Genomic DNA, 23,536 nt, shown 5'->3' with positions numbered 1-23,536 from the left:
GAAGGCAGACTGAGTGGATGAAAACTACTAGAATAGGGCAAGAGTCATGAAGGCGGTCTCTGCAGGTGATGCAGTACGCTAAGAGCATGGGAAGACACAAAAAATGCCCTGGTCAACCTCTCACTGCGCCCAGCCGATCTCCAACTGTCTCAACTCTTGTCCTGCTATTGGAGCAAGAGGGAATATGGGAAGAGAGAGTGAGACTGATTACACACACCGCTCCCTCACTCCAATTCATGTGCAAGTCTTGACATCCCCACAATTCCTGTGAAAAGTCCTATGGCAATGGGCGAATGATGAAGCAGTAGGTATGGATACACTGGGCGGTGTAGCTGCAGATCTTCACCCAGGCGATTTAGGTCTAATAGTCGTCTTCTTGCTGACAAGCAACAGCTGAATTTGGCATCTATCTGAGTGACTGAGCAGATAGATGTTCCCTCTCTAAGACCACACTACTCACCTCCATAGTTTTATGCCAAATTCCTTCTTGATTTTATATATAATATTGTCAGAAAATTCTAATACCAGAATCCTGTTGAAAAAATGGGCTTTTCTGAAGAATCATATATATTGTATTTCTTACTGGACTTTTACAAACCTACCACAGCCATCACAATGATTAAGCATCATTCTGATTGCTTAAAAGCTGTTAGAGATGTTTAAAAAAATTACCTGAAAAACAAACAGTGGAAACAAAATCTTTTTTATTCTTGGTAAAAATATGTTTTGCATTTGGTGGTGGAATTCAGTATATATGTTCTAGCACTTAACATCTTTAAAGTATTAGTTTCATAAGCTCACTTTGAGTTGGTAAGGGAAAAAGAGCTGAAGTTTGAATTGGAATTGTTACGCCTTTCGTATTTAGAAAAATGCTTTTCAGAAATACTGTACAATCTCATATAGAGACACGCTTTTAAAGCTTAATTGAATTAGTTTTATTTTTACTCTCGTTGGCTTTCTTGACATTTAGCTAATTGTAAAGAGTTTTATTTGCTTACTGATTGCACCATTTAGATCGTGTATGAAATGAGTTTATAGAATATGTTGTAGAATATGCTGAAATGGTAGGAGAAGGGTCCTTGAAAAATATAGTCCTTAATTAAATTACAGGAGTAATCTCCTTTCAGTGTATTGGTTTTAAAAAACAGGTTTAAAAATGGACCAGAAACAAATTGTAAAGTATCTTTACCCATCAACAGGAATTGACTTGTTCAAATTTTTAACTTGCTCCCTAATTATTAATTTTGTGTGGTTTGGCTGTAATTGGGTATAATAAATCTAATTTACTGTTATGCTCATAATAGCTGACTTTTCCCTCCTGCACGGTACACCATTCTAACAATCTTGGTTGTTTTACATTCCTCGTGTCATTTATCTGCTGCTACTGGTTTGTGTAATGATTATCATGTTTGAGTATCTTTGGGCTTTCTTTTTTCCCTTTTAATTGAAATGAACAGAAGAGCAGAATTAAAAAGAAGAGTATAATAAACACACAAACATGAAGCAACAAGAATAAAACACAATTTGTGAGTGTATACATGTATATTGTCAATCTAATGGAGAAATAAAAATGTTTTAATCATTTGTATTTAATATTTTTACCCAGAAAGATGATTATGTAGATGAAGGTAATCACTTAGAAACATAAATCTATTGTTTCAGATTATTTTGGTTATATGGGATCAAGACTTCTTTCTTTTATGCTCACTTTCCATGGGTTTTTCTTAATCAACTGACTTTGTTCTATTTGCAAATTTTTATGGGTTTTCCATGAAATAGTCTCTGGACCCCTAATCATATTTGTGGTTGTCAGCTAGCTTGATGCTTGCTGCCACACTTTTGTATTCAGTTTGTTCCTCGTAAAAGTACTTTTCTCTAAATCTATGGAGCCAATGATTTCTCTTTCGCTACTCCATTTCTTTTTACTTGGCAACTTTTTGGAAATCATAGCTGGCTGAGGAATGAATGCGAGCTGTGGTAGAAGCTTCCCTGAAGATGACCCTCCTCCTTTCCCCCCTTCTCCTCTCATGACCTCCTGGCCAGCTATAGTGGGGCCAGGAGACCCTCCTCTACGCAAGCAGCCAGGCTCAGCCAAAGCACAGAAAAAGGGTGCAGGGTGGGGTTGACCAGTTGATGGGTGAGTATCTTTGGCGAGGGTACTCCTGCTTTCTCCAAATCTGACCCCCAGGGTGGGTGGGTGAGGTTCAGTGGGGCCAGCCCCCTTTTTCCATTGTCCTGAGCTTCTTTACTTCTCCAAGCAGAGCAGTGCCTCTGGCAGCTGTGATTGAAAAGCATCTTCCAGACAGCAAAAGTCCCCTATGTGCTACAGCTCGGTGCTGCGAGCCCATCTCCCTTTCTGTCGACTTGTTCCCTCCTCCATTCCCCAATTCCCACCATGCCAACCCTTGTGTTAGTGAGGCCAGTGTCGGTTTTGGCTAGGTCATGCCAGTGTCTTGGGGTGAAGAGCAGGTTGTGTTTCTCCCCAAGCGACCGAGGCACACCCAGCACTAACAAGAGCCAGAAGAAGTGCCAAGAAGAGATGAAGCAATGGATAATCAGCTTCTCCATTCCCCGCTGTAGCCCTTACCTTCTCAGGCCAGACAAGGAGTGAGTGGGAGGGGAGTGTAAGGGGTGGGCCCAGCTAGTTGTGGGATCACCCAACAGGGAGCTGCCGCATGCTGCTCTGGAGCCACAGATTGCCAACACCCATGCTACACTATTAAACTTGATTTTACATGCTGGGATGAAGGAGAAAGTTACTTATTTTCTCTTTCCCTTCCCCCCTTTTTCCCTCCCTCCCTCCCTCCTTCCTTCCTTCCTTTTTGTAGCTTGTGTTGATAAAACCAAGAATAGCATGCAATCCTACATAGCTGTAATTTTTAATAGATTAGCTTTTATTCTATGCACAGGTAGCTAGCCTTTTGAGACTGGCAATATGTTGCTGTTTGAATGAACATCTGAATTAAGTATGAAAATATGCATGCAGTCCAAAGCAATTACTTTGGTGGATAACAATTTATGAATAACAATGACACATTGGTAAATTAGTAGTTCTTAACCTGTGTTCTCTGATTTTGAAATTTGCTTTCTGCTGTTACTCCGCACTTATGATGAGTAACACAGATGGAATCCCACCTCCAAGGATTTTGTAGTTAAAAGCGATACTGATGCAGCAGAAGGAAGAATAATGAGACAAGGGCTGATAGAGAAAAAATAGTAGAATATTTCCTAATGTTTATTGGTTTTATTTATTTCTTAAGTATCTGTCTTTCATTTATGAAGGTATTGTTGTTATACTCTCTCTCTCTCCCTCTCTCCCTCTCTCTCTCTCTCTCCCTCTCTCTCTCTCTCTCTCTCTCTCTGTGTTTGTATCTATAGACAGCTTCAAGAAAATGTTGATAATTGAATTTGGTACTCAACATATTTTGATGCAAAATTTTTGTTTTCGTATTCATCTTTTGTTTAGTACTCAATGCACAAGCTAGAACTTGATGGTGTTGTAACTAACTACATTACTCCTTATGGGAAAAATAATTTGGTACTCATTGCTTTTGGTACTCATTGTGCGTGTCAGAACCAATTAGAATATCAAGTTACTACTGTAGTAATTTATGATCCAGCTATACTATGCCTCCCCCCCCCAAAGTCCTGCATTGTTAAAATGTTATTTTATCCTACTCTGCTAATAGGGTTAATAAAAATCCATGGAAACAGATGAGTGCACTCTTATTTAATGAGAATTTTTTTACTTGCTGATTTAATTTTGTTACTTGTAGAAAATGTTTTTCTGTTCCACTTTTTATATACTCTGTTTTCAGACAGCATCTATATAATTTTTTAAAATCTATGCTTAAGGCGATTCTTGACTTTTAGTTAGTTTATTAGGATAACTTTATAATTCTAGGCATACGGATAGTTCTAAATGCTGCTAATGTAAGGTGACCAGATTTTAACATTGGTAAAGTGGGACACCATTGGGGGGTGGGTGGATTCTTGATTAAAAATTTGGTCTAAATTATAAAAGCCTCTGTAAAAGCCTTCAAAGGTATGCAAGAGTGATTGGTGGTACAGAAATTTGATAAGTAAGTCAAATCTAAATGATCTTTGCATCTGAGAGTTAAATGTTAGATTTTTTTAAAAAAAAATTGAAAAAGGTACAGAACAATTAGAAATAGAAAATTACTTAGAAATCTAAAAAGAAGCATGGATAGAAGCATTCAGGAGAAACCAGAATTTAGGACTTGATACTGGGAAGTTTAAAAACTGCAGTCATAAAACCAAGGATGAATCTGGTCAATGTAGTAATAGCTTGTCTATGATAAGATGTGGACTTGATTTGTCAGTATCAATTCAAAGTGGGAATTTTGCTTTATATTGCAAACATTACAAACATTTATATATTTTTTTAAAGCTAAGAGGACCAATCTTACTTTATTTCTGTTGCACACTAACTCTCTTAAAGTAAACCTATAAGTCTGCCTGGATTGCAAAAATCAACACGACCATTGCAAAGGGCTTAACTTTCCAGTGGTCATTCGGATTTTTTGCAACCCAGATGTCACTTAATTTCGGCAAAATACGCAAGACTGAAGCTTTAGTTGATTAAACCCGTAAGTGGTATAACAAGCAGGAAGAGGGAGATTGTGATCCCGCTGTATAGAGCACTGGTGAGATCACATTTGGAATACTGTGTTCAGTTCTGGAGACCTCACCTACAAAAAGATATTGATCAAATTGAACGGGTCCAAAGACGGGCTACAAAAATGGTGGAAGGTCTTAAGCATAAAATTTATCAGGAAAGACTTAATGAACTCAATCTATACAGTCTGGAGGACAGAAGGGAAAGGGAGGGGGTCATGATCGAAACATTTAAATATGTTAAAGGGTTAAATAAGGTTCAGGAGGGAAATGTTTTTAATAGGAAATTGAACACAAGAACAAGGGGACCCAATCTGAGGTTAGTTGGGGGAAAGATCAGAAGCAACGTGAGAAAATATTATTTTACTGAAAGAGTAGTTGATGCTTGGAACAAACTTCCAGCAGATGTGGTTGGTAAATCCACAGTAATTGAATTTAAACATGCCTGGGATAAACATATATCCATCCTAAGATAAAATACAGGAAATAGTATAAGGGCAGACTAGATGGACCATGAGGCCTTTTTCTACTGTCAATCTTCTATGTTTCCATATTTCTATGAAAGGTAGCATTTTTAAAGAATTGCATCTTTTTCCTTCTCCTCATCTTTCTTCTTCATTAAGTAACGTTGTGACTCAAAAATGCACTCAGGTTTTGGGCTGTAATGGATCTCGTATAGTTTTATGTGGGAATGATCTTGGCATTCAGAGAGAGACCACAATTAGAACAACCAACATGAAAATGGTTCAGTCCATAAAATGTGCGATTATACAAAAGCACCTTCTTTAGTTTTTTTGGAGACTAACAGAAAGGAAGGGAGAAATTCTTTCAGCCTTGCAACATTCTGTTAAAATAACTTTACAATGAACATGGAGCTTCTCCACTGCATCTGGAAGGAGAGTCCAACATGGGTATTTAACCAATCCTATTGGTAGAGACTGAGTAAAAAATTAGCATAATAATAGGTACCGCCCCCTTGCAGTCCCCCATGAGCTCAGTTTTAAAAACTCAGTCCCAGAGTAGAGACATACTGAGTTTTACTTAAAGAAATTTGATTGTTGTTTACCAGTTTAATCTTGTTTCTTTTGTCTCCTTACAGATTTGATCAGCGTTGGAGGAAGGGGTCTCTGTCCTCCGCGGACAACACCCCCAACGATCTCCTTAGGGGCTGCTTCCCCCTGAGGGAACTGCCCCCAAGAGGAGCACCTCAGCCCGGAATCCCTGGCCCCAGCGGTCAAACAAGGGCTGCGAGCCGAAGGTGGGGGGGTCCGGCCCCCCCCCACTGGGAGGCTCGAGGAGGACAAATGCCCCCGGAGGGGTTTTGTGAACAGCGCCGGAGCCCGGATCAGCTGTTAAGCGGCGAGAGGGGAAAGCCGCATAGGCTACCGCCGCAGCCGCCGCAGCCGCCAGAGCTAAAATTGCCGCGGCTGGCCTGTGAGAGGTCCATCGAGGTCCGGACGACCGAGAACGGGCTGGGTGAGCCCGAATAGGCGGCGAGAGCGGGGGGTGAGCGCAAAAAGCCCGCGAAGACGCTGGGCAGCGCCATTTTGGAAAGACCCCCCCACGGAGCACAAAGGCGCCAACCGGAAGGGCTTCCGGCAGCTGAGAGGCACAAATTGGGCTTCGGCTCTAATGCGCAACCACAAGGGCGAGGCCAGCAGCAGCCATTTTTTACTATTAGTGACGAAGCTGCTGAGAGGCAATTTCCCGGGCAATTCACCTGATACAACCACCGGAGCTGTGAGTACAATGGATGATAAGCCCAGTACCGAGAAAGCCAGCTCCCCAGTGGTGAGCAAGGAAAAGGCTAAGGGGAAGGATAAGGAGAGGTCAAAGCCCTCCCAGTCCCCTGCTTCGGTGGCCTCATTGAAAGAGGCAGAAAAGCGCATAAAAGCGCTAGAGAAGAAATTGGAGGCAGCATTACACCCCTCCCCCTTGCCAGTACCATTGGCTCAGAGGCAGGCAACCACACCTGAACCTAGGACTCCACAGCCAGCCTTTGGACACATGGGGCCCCTCCAAGAGGGTGACTGGTCCCCAGAAGGGCAGTTTATTTATTTATTTATTTATTTATTTATTACTTAGATTTGTATGCCGCCCCTCTCCGAAGACTCGGGGCGGCTCACAACATGTAGAAACAAGTTCATGACATTGCCACAGGCCCCGTCTCCAGCTTTGTCCTGGACTAAACCTGAACCTTCAGGGCCTCCAAGAAGGGGCGCCCAGGCACCTTCGGCTACGTTTACCCCTACAGCGGCTGGGCTGCGATCCCAGACTGGTTCATGGCAACACATGCCTCCAGATCTACAGGAGATGTTCGCGAATGTCTATGCTCAAGGAGTGAATGCCGGGGCAGGTCAGCAGGTGAACCGTCCTCAGACTCAAGCAAGAAACCTTTGGCCAGTACCGCCCCCCTCGGGCTTGGGGTCTCTTTCAGAGGATCCGGATTTTGGCGAGGACAGTGACAAAGAGTACGAATTCTCAGAGGATGAGAACACCCCAGAGCAGCAGCCAGTGGCTGGCCTGTTTAAACCTACACTGTTTCGAACCCTACTTTTCAAAGCAAAGCAGGTAATGGACCTGCAGGGAGCTGCCAAGACACCTGAAGCAGAGACCGGCAAGACATCAGCTTCCCTTTTACGAGAACCCCAACCCGAGTCGGACCACATTCCGGCCTCGCACATTTTTGTTGAGGGAGTTAAAAAGCCCTGGCAGCACCCCGCAGCGGCCCAGGGGCCTTCGAATTTGGAGCGAAAGTTCTACACATTCGACGAGGAGGTGGAAAAACTTTTGGAGTTTCCCCCCATTGACCAGCCGGTAGTCACGCTGGTTTCTAGTGCCCTGGTACCGTCGGAGACGGGGGAAATCTTGAAACCAGAGGACAGGAAGGCGGAAACCCTATTGCGCAAGGCCCACCAGATGGTGGGCTGGGGTTTCCGAGCGGCTGCCGCGGCCTCCTTCTTCAACAGGGCCTCTATCATGTGGCTCCAGGAACTGCAGTCACGCCTCGGCCCGGAGGAGGCCAGACTTCGCCAGGATATCAGTAAACTGCAGGCCGCAGCTGAGTTTTCCGCCGATGCCACCCTACACACAGCTAAGTTTGCCAGTAGAGGCATGGCCACTACACTGTCGTCACGCCGACTGTTGTGGCTAAGAAATTGGCCAGCGGACTTGAAATCGAAATGGCGCCTGGCATCAGCCCCGCTGCAGGGATCAATGCTCTTCGGCAACATTCTGGATAAAGTCCTCATTGAGGACAAGGACAAGAGGAAGGTCCTCCTTAAGTCCAATAGACTCCAGGACCGTCGCTTTACTCCCTACACTAGACGGCAGAACCCACATTGGGATTCTTCTACCGGACAGGGACAGGCGCAGAGAGGTTTTCACCAGAACCAATATTCCCAACAATCGTTCAGGAGTGATCGCGGATCCTATCAGGATCGTCCAAGAGGTTTCCAGCAGTCCAGGCGGCCCTTTCGGGGAGGCAACCAGAGGGGATATCGTCGTTCCAAATGACTCTCCCGGGCTTCTACCATTAGGAGGGAAGCTGCAACACTTCAGCTCCTCCTGGCTGCTCACTTCCTCGGACAAGTGGGTACTAGCCACCGTATCGGAAGGACTTCGTCTGGAATTCATGGGACCTCCTCTTCATCGATTTGTAAGTTGCCCGAGGCTTCGGGACCTGCATAAGAGACAGCAGATCCGCAAGGAGATTGCCCATTTATTGGAAATACAAGCCATTGAACAGGTACCTCGGCAAGAAGTAGGCAGGGGATTTTATTCCCGGATCTTCCTGGTACCCAAGTCTTCAGGAGGATACCGGATGATACTGAATTTGAAACAACTCAATATCTACATCAAATACAGGAGATTCCACATGCACTCCTTACAGACTATTCTTCCCTCGATACGCTCCAGGGATCTGTTGACTTCAATAGATTTAAAGGAGGCCTACCTCCACGTGCCTGTGCACCCGACACACCGGGAATTTCTCAGGTTCTGTTCAGAAGGTGTCCATTACCAATACAGGGCGATGCCCTTCGGCCTCTCCTCGGCCCCACGGACTTTTACCAAGTTGCTGGATGCCCTGACGGCCAACCTTCGGTCTCATTCCATCAGACTGATGGCCTACCTGGACGACATAATTATCTTGTCCAGGTCCCCCGGGCAGGCCAGAGAGGACCTAGCCAGAACAATACGGACATTAGAAGCGCATGGCTTCACTATAAATGTGGAAAAAAGTCAGCTGTCTCCAGCAACCAGACTACAACACCTGGGTTCCATCATCGATACCTTATCAGGCAAGGTAACCCTTTCTCCCGAGAGACAGGAGAATATTCATCGCCTGGTTTCCGACTTGGTCCGCCTCAGACGGGCCCCGCTGGCACTGTTGTCGAAATTGCTAGGAACGTTGGTGTCGGCCATAGGTATAGTTCCCTGGGCCAGGCACCATATAAGAGGCCTCCAGTGGTTTCTCTTACCAGCTCAGAGAGCCAAGGTCAGCCACTCACAAAGGACTATCATCTTACCAAAGAGAGTCAGAGAGTCGTTGAAGTGGTGGCTTACCGAAGCAATTCAGGAAGGCTCCCCCTTTCGCACTCAGGACCGTCTCATTCTCACCACAGATGCCAGTTTATACGGATGGGGTGCTCACCTGGGACTACATATGGCCCAAGGACAATGGACGGTGGAGGAACTGGCTTCGGTCAATATAAACTTCTTAGAACTAAGGGAAGTGTTTCTAGCCCTACTGGCCTTTGCCCCCATAGTGGAGGGCAAACACATACTTATCTTAACAGACAATGTAGCGACCAGGGCCCACCTGAATCACCAGGGAGGCACAAGGTCACAACGACTTATGGAGGAAAGTACGATGCTTTTCAACTGGGCCGAGACCCATTTAGCATCGCTGACCGCAGAACATATCGCAGGGATCAGCAATTCCACAGCGGATTGGCTCAGCAGGTCTACCCTGGACCCGTCAGAGTGGCAACTCGATCCAGACCTGTTCTATCAGTTGACCCAGAGGTTCGGGGTTCCCCTAGTGGACCTATTTGCCAGCAGCCAGAACACCCAGCTCCCGTGGTTTTTCACACGTTTTCCGGACCCAAAGGCAGAAGGGACCAACGCTCTACTGTCACCTTGGCCCCCCGGTCTCCTGTACGCCTTCCCTCCCGTGAATATCATCCCGAGGGTGGTGGAGAAGATTCTTCACGAGGAAGCGGAAGTGATCTTACTAGCACCGCACTGGCCACATCGGCCATGGTTCGCGGACTTGGTAGAGCTTTCAGTGTCACCCCTGTGGATAATCCCGGATCAGATCATCTCGTTGAGCCAGGGGAATCTGCAACACCCAGATCCCCAATGGCTGCACTTGACAGGCTGGCACTTGAAAGGCATAAATTGAAGCAGTTGGACTTACCAGAGAAGGTCATAGATACCATGCAGGCTGCCAGGCGCCCATCGACTTCACAGATTTATCAGGCGACCTGGGCAGCATTTTGTAACTTTTGCAACAAAGATTTACGTGACCCTAGGGAAGCTTCTGTAATTACAGTTTTGGAATTTTTACAAGCAGGGGTGGAGCGTGGCCTAGCCCCTAATACCTTAAGAAGACAGGTGGCAGCCCTAGCCACCATGATTCAAACTCCAGAGTCTCGTTCCTTGGCTCAGCATGCTTGGATCAGAGACTTTATTAAGGGAGCCACGAATAAACATTCCCCGCCTGTCAGGAGATTTCCATCCTGGGACCTCACGTGGGTACTTAAGGCCTTAACTAAGCCTTCCTTTGAACCGTTGAGGTCTATACCAATTAGGCTACTTTCCATCAAGACAGCCTTCCTTGTGGCTATTACATCTGCACGCAGGGTGTCGGAGATATCGGCTCTATCTGTGAGACCTGATCTCTGTGTCTTTTACCCAGATAGGGTGGTCCTTCGATTGGACCCCACCTTTGTGCCAAAAGTGAACATGGCGTTCCACAGGAAGCAGGAACTAATTCTTCCGGATTTCTGTTCTCATGGGAGTCATCCGTCGGAGCTGCTGTGGCATAAGGTGGATGTCCGAAGGGCTCTAAAGATTTACATTAGAAGGACGGAGGAGTTCCGTAAGTCTGAGACTCTCTTTATTTCATTTTCTGAATATAGGAAGGGACTTGGACAATCGGCAAAATCCATTAGTCGTTGGATTAAGGACTGTATTTCGGAGGCCTACAGGGCCGGAGGACACACAGTTCCGGAAGGATTGACAGCTCACTCAACCAGGAGTGCGGCGACTTCAGCGGCTTGGTCTACTCAAGCATCAATAGAGGACATTTGTCGGGCTGCAACCTGGGCAGCCCCTACGACGTTTATTAGACATTACAAGTTGGACTCCTTTGCTTCAGCGGAAGCGGCCTTTGGCAGGAGGGTTCTTCAAAGAGTTTGTGTTTCTCCTAAGTCCCTAGTTAGACATTCTCCCTCCCATGGCCTTTAAAGATCTTTGGTATATCCCATGTTGGACTCTCCTTCCAGATGCAGTGGAGAAGACCCATTGTACCTACCTGAATGGTCTTCTCGATGCACTGGAAGGAGAGTCCAAACCCACCCGGTAGTTGAAGTTCAGGGACACCGGAGGTTGGGTTGGTTCATGAGTTATTGAATTGTTCAATAAAAGTTGGTTATCCTCTTAAGTGCCTTTCGTTTTTAAAACTGAGCTCATGGGGGACTGCAAGGGGGTGGTACCTATTATTATGCTAATTTTTTACTCAGTCTCTACCAATAGGATTGGTTAAATGCCCATGTTGGACTCTCCTTCCAGTGCATCGAGAAGACCGTTCAGGTAGGTACAACGGGTCTTCTACTCCTAATTGTGCTTCTTGTGTGAACTACTTTGCAGGGCCAATTGGTGGAGACTTAAATATTTTGATTTATTTCCTATTCTCCCTTTGGTGGAGAGCAGTTCTGTAAATGATTTCTTATTTAGTATGACCCTAGAGACAAATTACACATACTGTAGCTTTAATTATGAACTGATTTGGCAACCATTACCACAAACCCTGGTGCCACATCAGTTCCCTCAGATCTAGAATTTAGGGATTGAACTACACTGTTACAATCATATCTGTCGATTTGACTCCCTATTATTATTTTTTTAAACCTTGATTGGCAAAGATACAGAATGCTAATATTCAAACCATTATTCTTTTAGAATCTCTATATTTCTGTAAAAGGGAAATGTTTTAAATGTTCCTTTAGCTTGAAACATGCATGAATTTTCTGTTGTACTATTGGTTGCTTGTTCAGGAATTATCTTGCCCTGCAGAAAATTTTGGGATGCATTGCAGCTTTTTCCAGGGGAATGGTTTTCTATTACAAATAAACTCACTTGACATGTTATGTTTCCTGGGAAGCTACAAATAAACATTTTTGATGGATATATAGTGGAAGACAATGAAACGTGCTCTAATCAGCCACTAGAATGGATTTTAAATAGCAGGGCGCATGTTTAAAATATGAAAGGACTAGAAAGCAAGTATATTTTAAATTATTTCTGACATCCATCCAGTCATTTATTTATTTATCAAATTACTAAGATGGTCTGACTCCATAACAGTTTTGGATAGCATACAGGATTAAAAACGGGAAGATATTATAACTAGTGATAGAACAATATACAGTGATACCTCATCTTACAAACCCCTCATCATACAAACTTTTTGAGATACAAACCCGGTTTTTTTTTGCCTCTTCTTCCAATCTATTTTCACCTTACAAACCCAAGCCGCCGCCACTGGGATGCCCCACCTACAGACTTCTGTTGCCAGCGAAGCACCCGTTTTTGCACTGCTGGGATTCCCCTGAGGCTCCCCTCCATGGGAAACACCACCTCTGGACTTCCGTGTTTTTGCGATGCTGCAGGGGAATCCCAGCAGCACAAAAACGGGTGCTTTGCTGGCAACGGAAGTCCAGAGGTGGGGTTTCCCAGCAAGGGGATCCTTAGCGAAATCGCAGCATCACAAAAACATGGAAGTCTGGAGGTGGGGTTTCGAGGCCTTCCGTGTTTTTGCGATGCTTGCAATTTCGCTGAGGCTCCCCTCTCTGGGAAACCCCACCTCCGGACTTCTGTTGCCAGCAAAGCACCCGTTTTTGCGCTGCTGGGATTTCCCTGCTGGGATTCCCCTGCAGCATCACAAAAACATGGAAGTCTGGAGGTGGGGTTTCCCATGGAGGGGAGCCTCAGGGAAATCCCAGCAGCGCAAAAACGGGCACTTCGGCTGGCAAAAGGGGTGAGTTTTGGGCTTGCACGCATTAATTGCTTTTCCATTGATTCCAATGGAAACATTGTTTCATCAAACTTTTTGTCAAATCGGCTCATTGTTTTGTCAAACTTTTCACCTTATAAACCTCGTCCAGGAACCAATTAAGTTCGTAAGACAAGGTATCACTGTACATCCAAGAGGAGAAATAAAATTGCAACTCATTTCTTTATCAAAGGGATCTAATATATTCCCTAACCCAGGCCTAGGGGGACAAGAGTTGGATTTTAAGGCTCATTTAAAGAAGGCCAGGTTAAGGAATTTCTTCAGGTATAAGTACTTTTTGTCATGCTTGATAAAAAATACTCACACACCCTTGAGAGATTCTACTACAGAGGTAGGTTATTGTATGTATATATAAATAGGCATAGGAATCCCTTTATTCATATTTATAATTTCTCTCTTGACAAGAGGAGGCTGACTGTAAACCCATTGAATTTATAGTTTTCACACTGACAATAAAAAGTCTATTGCTACCCTCCTCCTTACTATTATTTCATTTCTTAAGATACCCTGTTGCTACAGCTATATTTAAATGATATGTAGTCATTTCTATCACTGCAAAATAAAGATTACAGCCAAGAGGGCAATGCTTCAGACCTCAAGCAATAGCTGAGGACACACCTTAAGAAGTAGAAGGGAACTGTGATTCGCCTATAATTTTATTTCTCAGGCTTAGTTTTTGACATCAATTTCTTTTTCTCCCTCTCAGCCAGCCATCTAGCCAGCCATCTTCCATCTCATGATGATTCCCTCACATTAATATGTGCAGGAAAGCAGAAGGAAGCTGAGAACAGGTCAACATGAGTGGTTTAGCTAAATCACAACTATGACAGAGAAATGAATAGGTTTTTAACCTGGAAAATGCTGGTTTCTATCTGCTAGCTTTAATTCTTACCTCTGCAATCTCCAGTGAGTTAACATCTTCAGAATGCGCGAGCAAAAGAAATAAGATTTTTCAATTTTAAACAATCCATAACCTGACACTTTACCTTCCCCCACCCAGTTGCTATGGTAGTAACATAGCTTTGATTTCTAGAGTCAGGACAGAATATAAAATTAAAGATTGAAATATGTTAGAATAATACTGAAATCATTTAACAATTAAAATCTGGCACAAAAATTTTGTATTGATGTTTAGAAAATTAAGATCCAACATGACTGACAGGGGTGTACTTTCTTTATCTTAGAAGTAACAAAAGAGATAGCTATTGTGCATATTTGCTCAATGAGTCTTCAATAGGGTGATAACTGAATGAGTGAACAGAATTTCATGCTTCTGTTCATATCAGTTTACAATACTCACCCATTGAAACATTAAACAAAAGCAGAAATAATTACCCAACAACCAAGTTATACTCACTTATGAATACCCCATAAGCTTTTGGAAAGCTGGTGCCAACTAGACTTCTGGAGAGGGCTACAGTGAAGAATACCTCAGAGAAATCCTATAGCATTCCCCAAAAGTTCTCACTTCTCACATTTCTGTAGTACCAACATCCAGAAAATTAAAAAATTAGTAAAGTGGAATATTTGAATAGCCAACATAAATAGCCAATATAAATGTTACAAAGTGAAGCTGATTTCCCTTTGTAATGCTATCACCTGGTCCTGGAAATTATGACCTCTCCAATCTTCAATTTCTAGAGTTGTTTTGACAAAATACTGATACTTGCAGGTTAAAACTCAATGCTATAAAAAGGAGTATCGTACTTTTCGGAGTATAAGATACACCGGAGTATAAGATGCACCTTAATTTTGGGGGAGGAAAATAGGGAAAATAATTTGCTAGCATCCTTAGTCTGGTCAGCTTCAGCACATTATTTTATCTCCTGGTTAGGGCTTAAAAAAACTTTATTTGGAGAGAGTAACAATGAAAGAGCTTGCAAGCCAGTAACAGCTGGGAATATCATTAGCCTTAGAAAGAAACATTCAGAGGAAGTAGAGTAATGGAAAAAACCCTGCAAAGACTTAGGGCTTGGAAAACATTGTTCTTCACAACGAGTAACAATGAAAGAGCTTGTTACTCGTTGTGAAGAACAATGTTTTCCAAGCCCTAAGTTAGCACTTGGTTAGGGCTAGAAAGAAACATTTGGAGCAAATGAAGCAATGGGGGAAAAAACCCTACAAAGACAGACTTCAAAAACATTCTTCGCAGAGAATAACAATGAAAGAGCTTGCAAGCTGGTGAGAGCTGAAAATATTGTTAGCACCTGGTTAGGGCTGGAAAGAAACTTATTTGGAGCAAGTTAGAGAAATGAAAAAAACCTTGCAAAGACTTAGGGCTTTACAGACTTATTATAGTCTGCAAGGTAAGAGCTGGGAAGATCGTTACGAGCTAGTTAGGGCTGGGGAAAAAACCCTTCATTCAGAATATAGGATGCACCCAAATTATCAACCTCTTTTAGAGAGGAAAAAGGTGTGACTTATACTCAGAAAAATACGGTATACTTTCTGGTAGAAACTTATAGATATCATAATCTATTCTTTAATTTCGATTCTTCAGATGTTTTGAGATAATCATCATCAATCTCCTTGCTAACTGGATCTCCCGCTCTGGCTTTCACTTCACCTCGCGGTTTCCCCACAGTTTCATCCAGGCCGCTTTTTGCCTTTCACTTCTCGACGCCTCCTTTTAAAAGGCGGCCTGGATGAAACTGGGGAAACATCAGGGCAAAGCAAAAGCCGGGGCAGGAGAGAAGTGCGGGGGTGGGGAAGGCACCGCTGTCTGGGTCTAAAAAGGGGCATGGCTTATTTGCATTCTGAGAAGGAGGAGTCTCTTCAGCGCTTCTCCTCCCCTAAGCGGCCTGCCGGCTCTCATGCCTTGTTGCTGCAAGCTATTTAAAAAACAGTGTTAAGGATCACTGAGCAAGGAGGCAATTCTAGCAAACAACCCAGTTATTTTAAGACCTGCTTTTAATGGGACTATTACCTTTATTCCCTTCCCTTCCCACGACTTTAAACCTTTTGTTTCACTGCAGGCTCACAATCAGGCAGCAACAGCAGTTAACTCTTTCCTACTGTTTTCAACTTCTCCCCTCCAAAGCTTCTCTTCCTGCTTGCTTGGAAGTCTCTGCTGATTGGCTGTTTTGGCAAAACTGGAACGATAGGGCATGCACGACCTCTTCTCCCCCACCCCTTTGTTACCTAATCTAGCAGTTTGTAAATTCTTTCTTCTTTTGCTTGTCTTTGCCTAAACCAGGGGTTGGCAAATTTAAATGGCCACACAAGGGTAGAGCCAGAAACTTGCTTTTGCAGGCGAGCCGCACTCTAGGGGCCAAAGAACCATGTGCGGCTCGCGAGCTATAATTTGTTGACCCCTGACTCAATGTACCACTTTTCTGGGCTCAATTATAATCCTAAGTTTAGAGTGACCTGTATGTTCATATCTTACCACAAGATTTGTTCTTTCCTTGTGATAACTCTAAACATATATTCACCGATTATATACGATATAATAAATGTAAAGTAAATAGCAGACTGATGACATGAATAAGTGCCCATGTGCAGCTTATGAACAAATATTTTCAATTCCCATTTCTTTTATGGAATGGAAAACAGCTCAACTTTCTTGATTTCATTGGACCATATTGCAGTGCCATGTTCACTCACTTTTGCTTTTTGCTTTTTATGATTTTAGTGTCTCTTATCTTCTGCTACCTGCACTCTAGACGTGAACAGTTTTTTCCCGAGTGCCATCACTCTTCTAAATAAATAATTCCTTCAACACTATCAAATTATTTACCACGTCTTCGCTACTATTAATCTTCTTATTGTTCCCATCATCTGTCTCCTCCCACAAATGATTTTATGACTGTAACTTTGTTGCTTGTATCCTTACAATTTATATTGACTGGTTCTTAATATGATTGGATTGCTTATTTGTACCCAGACTATCATTAAGTGTTGTACCTTATGATTCTTGACAAACTTATCTTTTCCTTTATATACACTGTAAATGTACACTGAGAGTTCATGGAGAGGGGCGGCATACAAATCTAATTAATAATAATAATAATAATAATAATAATAATAATAAATAATAATAATAATAATTATTATTATTATTATTATTATTATTATTATTATTATTATTATTATTATTATATGCACCAAGACAAATTCCTTGTGTGTCCAATCACACTTGTCCAATAAAATTCTATTCTATTCAATTCTAATTCTAATTCTTCTAATTTTTTTAATTCTAATTGGCAATGAGAGGTCTTTTTCCTCTGAATCATGCATCCAGGAATATATGGTTATTGGATGAAAACAATTATCACCAGTAGAGACTTGAAAAATATAATATCTTACCTTTGTACATAATTTGTTTTGAGGATAAACCATGGAAATTGAAAAGTCAGAGCATTGTGTATTAAAAAAAATGTGTATCAAAATAAATTAAGGCTGCAATCTTAGTATATTCCCACTAAAACTAGGGGGAGTTATTTCTGAACATACACACTAAGAATTGTAAATAATAATCTTGTTCATATTGTACAGTACTTACTGAATCTAATACTGATATTTTTTTTTAAAAAGAGGACAATATTCTTAATAATGGAGTAAAAAACAATTTTCTTTATACTCCCATCTATAGCTGGTCCATTGGAGTTGCCTCTTTTTGAATTGATACCATCACAGAAACAGGTGGTTTTTCATGGTGATCGCTTGCCATTTCAGTGTACAGCAACGCACCTCGACATTACGGCACAAGTGCATTGGTATCATGATGGGCGCTTGGTTGAAACTGATGAGGAAAGAGGCATGTTTGTGGAGGAGACCATAATACATGACTGCTCTTTAATTACACGGTAATGTATTTTTATTTATGTATTTATATGTGTGTGCTATGAGTGCAATTGTTTATGATATGGTTTGAACAATGTGAATATTGGAACTTGAAAAGGTAAGTTCCCTATCAGTATGTTGATTAAAAAAACATTCTCATTTACTTACAGTACTTCCCTTCATATTCAAGCAAAATATGAAGAATTTTCTAGTGGACGCAAGGAAATTTTTTAAAAAATTATTGAACTGTGTCAATAATATTGAATAAAATCTGTGATCCGTAATCCAATTTAGAGCATCAATTGAAACGCATTTTTGTTGCTGTCTTCATGCAAAATCAGAAATATGGAAGATGGCAATCCTGCACTAGGGAAACTATAGATATTTCTTGCTCATCCTCATCCCCAAATCCAGTTTAATCATAAAAGGGAAAAGACTGATTTTGGGTACTTATCTCTATGTCTATGCTTTCTGTACATAGAGTAGTGTGTTTAATTAAGTAGTCAATAAAATATGTCCCAGGTTTTGTATACTGAATATTAAAATGCCACTGTCATTCTTTATAAATAAGTAATGGAATAATTCTGTTCTATTATAGAGTAATTCTATAATCCAACTTTGAACAGGCTGTAAAGTAATTTTGCATGAATAACTGCAGGGGAAAGCCAAGTTTTTTTCTAATTGAATTATCTATTATGACAATTATGAGGTTGGGTTTGATTTATATTAATCTAAAGATTTAAATTACAAATTAACCTATATTAATCTGGTTTTTAAAGGAGCAATTATAACTCAGATTATTTTGTTAAAATAAGCCAGAGTATTAGAATACTACATGAACACTTTGCTCAGTATCTCCATAGATGCAGTAATCCACTGGTGGCTAGATAAAAATAGAAATTAAATTAACTTTAAAAATAGATTAAAATAAAAAGGTAACTTAAAATATGCTTATATTTTCTTTATTGTGTATTTATTTATACCACTGTACCATTTTTCCAGTAATGGTATTTTGCCTGGAATATTCAAGTTCATCTCCACATTATTTACAACTTTTAGCATTTGCTTTCTCAATCAGACATCTAGGTTCAGCAGTAGTCCCTGTTAATAATTCTCAAAGCTATGTGCATTGGCAGCAGCTAACATAAATATGTTAAGATTCTGAATCATTATGGTTTATAAAGTTTCTATTGAATAATATGGTCTCAGAGCTATGAGGACCTCCCAAGTTGTTTTAATTTGTGTGTATTTCTTTATATCAAAGGGCGACTATTATATTCAGAGCATTTTTCAACTGTAGGACACTATTATAATGAAATGAAGATGCTGGATTCTATTGTTTATTCTTTATTATATGGTAATTATATTTTGTAGTCTACAGAATTGATTTGATGCATGTTTAAAAATGGCAAACATGGAACACGCTTAATATTGCAGGATGTTAACAAGATAAATCAATTTGTGTAAAAAGACACACTAGATTCCAGCCTAATCATATTTGCAGTACTCTAATTGAAACCAGTTCTTTTAGGCTTGACTACGTTAAGCCTTTTGAGGTCAGTGGCTCTATTCCAAAATCTTCTGCTAAGATCAAATCAAGAGTTAGTTAATGCTGATAATTTATCTGGTTCTGTCATCAACCAGTGCTTAAATTACAGGATTTTTACACTGACTTTAATTCCATTTTTGGAGCTTGTAACGTTTTATTTGTAACATAAACCTAAACTACTCAACTACTGGGTGCCTGGGTAGATCACGAACAATGTAGGAGAGAAACCTTTTGACTAACAATTTTTATTCAGTGGTAGATGTTTTATCAATTGCAGCTCATATGCATAAGGAACAACAATTCAAAAATATCCTCCCAGGTTGCTCATTTTATGCTATATCTCCAATATTCCACAATATTGACTAAATTTAGATATTTATTTATTATTCAATTAATAATATATTTTAGAGCATACTATAATTATTACAGTATAATATGACATAATATAAATATTATATAAATATATTTTATGTTTGCAAATATATACTATACTATTATTTATATATATATATATTGTTACTTTTTTGTACATATTCTTCTTAATATTTCGACCATATTATACGGATCCATTTTGTCTGTGTATATACAGGTAATCCTCAACGTCCGTTCATGATTGAGCCCAATATTTATGTTGTTAAGTGAGAAATTTGTTAACTGAATTTTGCCCCATTTTACGACTTTTCTTGCCACATTTGTTAAGTGAATCACTGCCGTTATTAAATTAGTAACACCGTTGTTGCGTGAATCAAGTTTCTCCATTGACTTTGCTTGTGAGAAGGTTAGAAGAGGGGATCACATGACCCCGAGACTCTGCAGCCTTCATAAATGTGAATCATTTGTCAAGCATCCGACCATTGCATGACCATGGGATGCTGCAGTGGTCAAAAATGTGAAAAATAATCATAAGTCCGTTTTTCCTTTGTAACTTTGAACAACACGTGGAAGAGGCTTTCATTCTGCAGTGGATGGACAATGGCTACAATGATACACACACAAACACACACTTTTGGCTTTATGGCTGTAATAAGCAATTGTTGACTTCTTTATTGTGGTGATTACTTAAATAAATGTGCTTAAATTACACTGACTTGGGAACATGTAGGACAATCAGTTTACTCCTCTCTTAGTATTCCTATAGCTCAGTGATGGCGAACCTTTTTCTCCTTGGGTGTTGAAAGAGCATGCACGTGCACTGTCACGCATGCACAAGTGCCCACACCCATAAATCAATGGCTGATAAGGGCAAAAACAGCTTCCCCTGCCCCCCGGAGGCCCTCTGGAGGCTGGAAATGGCCTGCTCCCCAACTTATGGTGAGCCCAATTAGGCTCCTGTTTTGTCGCAACCCCCCCCCCCCAGGCTCCAAAGGCTTTCTTGGAGCTGGGGGCAGGTAAACCCCCTCCCCCACGGCAGCTCTCTGGAAACCAAAAACGTCCTCCAAGAGTCTCTGTGAGCCAAAAATCAGCTTGCTGGCACATACATGCACATTGGAGCTGAGCTGGGGCAATGGCGTTCCACCTGTGGCACCCGTGCCATAGATTCACCATCACTACTATAGCTAGTTACCTTTATTAGTTGCTATATATGCAGGCATTTCTCCATAACACTACACTTCAGAGTTCTGCTGATTATATTTATAGCAATGGGTTATAATTCATAGTTCAAATTGATACATTATTATAGTGCTTTTGATATCTGAAAAAAACAACTTATCTTTTTAATGCTTTAATTAGGGAGGTCTTTTCAGTTCACCCTTAACTATAGCTCCATATATAATCTAATTTAACTTTTTCTTTTAGTGTTGTCATAGAAACTAGGGAAGTATTTACTGTAGACTTGATTGTTTAATATATATAGGCACTTTTAAAATATTTTCCAGTCCAGTGGATTATTGGAAAGAAATAATGTAAAGACTCTTAGGATTTAGTTTGCCTATCTTTGCTTGTCTGCATCAGTAAGATAAATCAGCAAGAAACAAAATAGAATGGGACCAAATTGAGGGTGGCAAAAAACTAGTCCCTTCTTTTTAAAAGTTTTGGTTTAAAAATTGACAGGATCCATTCAGATGTGTCAGAGGAAAAAAAATTACAATTTTCCCACACTTTGGGAAATTCAAATGAGGAAGAAGTGTGGAATGTTGCTGATGGCTTCATTCTAAGTAAGTGATGGTGAAACTATAACACACATGTCAAAGATGACATGCCATGATGGTTTGGGTGATATGGCAGCATTCACCAATACCCAACATCAGCTATTCCTCAAAGCTTATTCCGTTCTTGTGCAATTTTTGGATGCTGCAGAGGCCACCCAAGAAAGGATTGTGTTTTTTCTGAAATGCCAATTTTTGAATGACAAGGGGCTGAAGTCAAAGCTTCTACTTCTTCATTGCTGCCTCATTGCAACTTCCAAGTGCATTTTTAAAGTGGTTTAGATTGGTTTAGATTGGGATAAAATGGTTCTTTCCGTCCTGTTTTTTCCCTCAGTCTATTCCATCACAATTATTCCATTAATTTTTGGGGACTGGGGTGCCCTAAACTTGTTCTGTATAGCAGGAGATGATCTTTTGATTTTTGGTTATATTAGCAATTGTTCCAATGCTATATGTAATCTAAATAACACCCCCATTTCCCCCCTTTTATTTACATTGTGTTTAATCCAACGTATGGTAGTTACAGAATACAGGTGGGTTATGACTACTCATTCTGCGATTGCTCAAAGTTACAACAGTGTTGTAAGGAAGGGGAATTATGACTGATCTGTGAAGTTGTGACTGTTGAAAAAGACACCATTATTGGAATTCCATCACTTGCAAATGGATGACAATTTCAATGGTTGCAATTTCCTGTGGTCATGTGATTGCTATTTGGTACTTGCTCTTACCGGCTTTCCACGAGCCAAGTCAAGGGAGAAGTCAATAGGAGGTAACAGGTCGTTCCCATTTCCACTGCTTTTTTGTCCACCCATGGCATCTACATGCCCCTGTGTTCCACAGAACCTGTGCTGTGTAGTCCCCAACTGCAGAATTCCCCAACTGTACTTCATAGTGCCCATTTTTGGTACCTCTACCTTCCACCTGTAGTTCTTGCTTGCCAGCCTGCTTGCCATGGATTCCTCATCTTCCCCTGTCACATTCACGTGAAGTCTTCCTATAACAGTCCTGGGGTTAAGAAAGCAACCAGGACTTCTGACATTGCCATCATTAAGTGATGTGGTCATCTGACATTAAACTTTATAACTGTATTGCTTAGGGACAGAAATTACGGTTTATTGTAACCCAAGCTTTACCTGTACATCACTATAGTTCAGATTTGTCATGATTGGAGCATATTATAAGCCCAATAAAATAAATACGTAAGTAAAAGCAGTATCCCAGAATTCATTTTCTTCAGATAGAGTCCACTGAAGTAATGTTATTGTGGTTCTGAAGTTTGTGAGGAATATATTAATCTGTGAGATATTCTTGCACATTTTTCTTAGAAAAATTAATCAGTTGGCCACTAGAGGGTAGGCAAAGAGTAGGTAGGTTCAGTGTATTTAGGTTGCTTTCTTTAATTAGATTTTTAACCCAAGGTAAATCTCAAGATCCCTTTCTCCTCTTATTTTTCATACTATAACAACAACCACCTTGCGAGATGAATTGGGCTGAGAGAGAGTAACTGATCCAAAAGCACCCAGCTATTTTTTTCATGCCTAAAGTGGGACTAAGCCTTAACCAGTGCACCAAACAGACTCTCCCCAAAATTTCGTATGGTCAGCTGGAGTTATGCATCCGAAATGTAATCCCTGGCTAATGTTAGTGAAGAGATTGAGTTTAAGAAAGTACTTTATTGCAAATATGGTTGTATCCTTCAAAATACATTGCTGGGATTCTGATCTCCTTTGTAGCTAGAGCATGCCGAATGCAGGAGAGGTTCACCTTCAGCCTGTGACTACCTACCCTGTAGCTTAGCACAAATTGAATGGGTGTTCAAGATAAGGAATGATTGGTGTGTGCTGATCATTTATTAGCTGCTTTGGGTTGCACTATATGTCAATTAAGGCAGCAACTTCTTTTTAAGTCCATCAAGGAATCTACTCATAGAAAAAAAGAAAAACGTAAGAAAGTGTCTATGAAAGCTAAAGTTCTAGTATCTATCACAGCCAAATTAGAACTATAAGAAAAGGCTCCTAGCCTAGTAACTGGACAGAAAATGGTGTTCCCAGAAGAGATCAGATAGACCAAGCAAAAGCAATTGGCAAAACAAATCATTGACACCAACTGGGT

The 23,536-nt window shown here is 41.1% G+C and overlaps 1 protein-coding gene across 1 annotated transcript in view; it reads left to right on the top strand.

The window, feature by feature from the left end:
* ADGRA1 (adhesion G protein-coupled receptor A1) overlaps positions 1 to 23,536 on the top strand; it is a 549,068-nt gene that overhangs the window by 215,739 nt on the left and 309,793 nt on the right. Inside the window, exon 7 of the mRNA XM_070752445.1 lies at positions 17,535 to 17,748. Within this exon, the coding sequence (XP_070608546.1) occupies positions 17,535 to 17,748 (214 nt within the window). The remainder of the gene's footprint in view (positions 1 to 17,534; positions 17,749 to 23,536) is intronic.

The sequence above is a fragment of the Erythrolamprus reginae genome, chromosome 5 (assembly GCF_031021105.1).
Source record: "Erythrolamprus reginae isolate rEryReg1 chromosome 5, rEryReg1.hap1, whole genome shotgun sequence".
Lineage (NCBI taxonomy): Eukaryota > Metazoa > Chordata > Lepidosauria > Squamata > Dipsadidae > Erythrolamprus > Erythrolamprus reginae.
The sequence above is the reverse complement of the archived record's forward strand: the minus strand, read 5'-3'. Positions and strand labels throughout refer to the sequence as shown.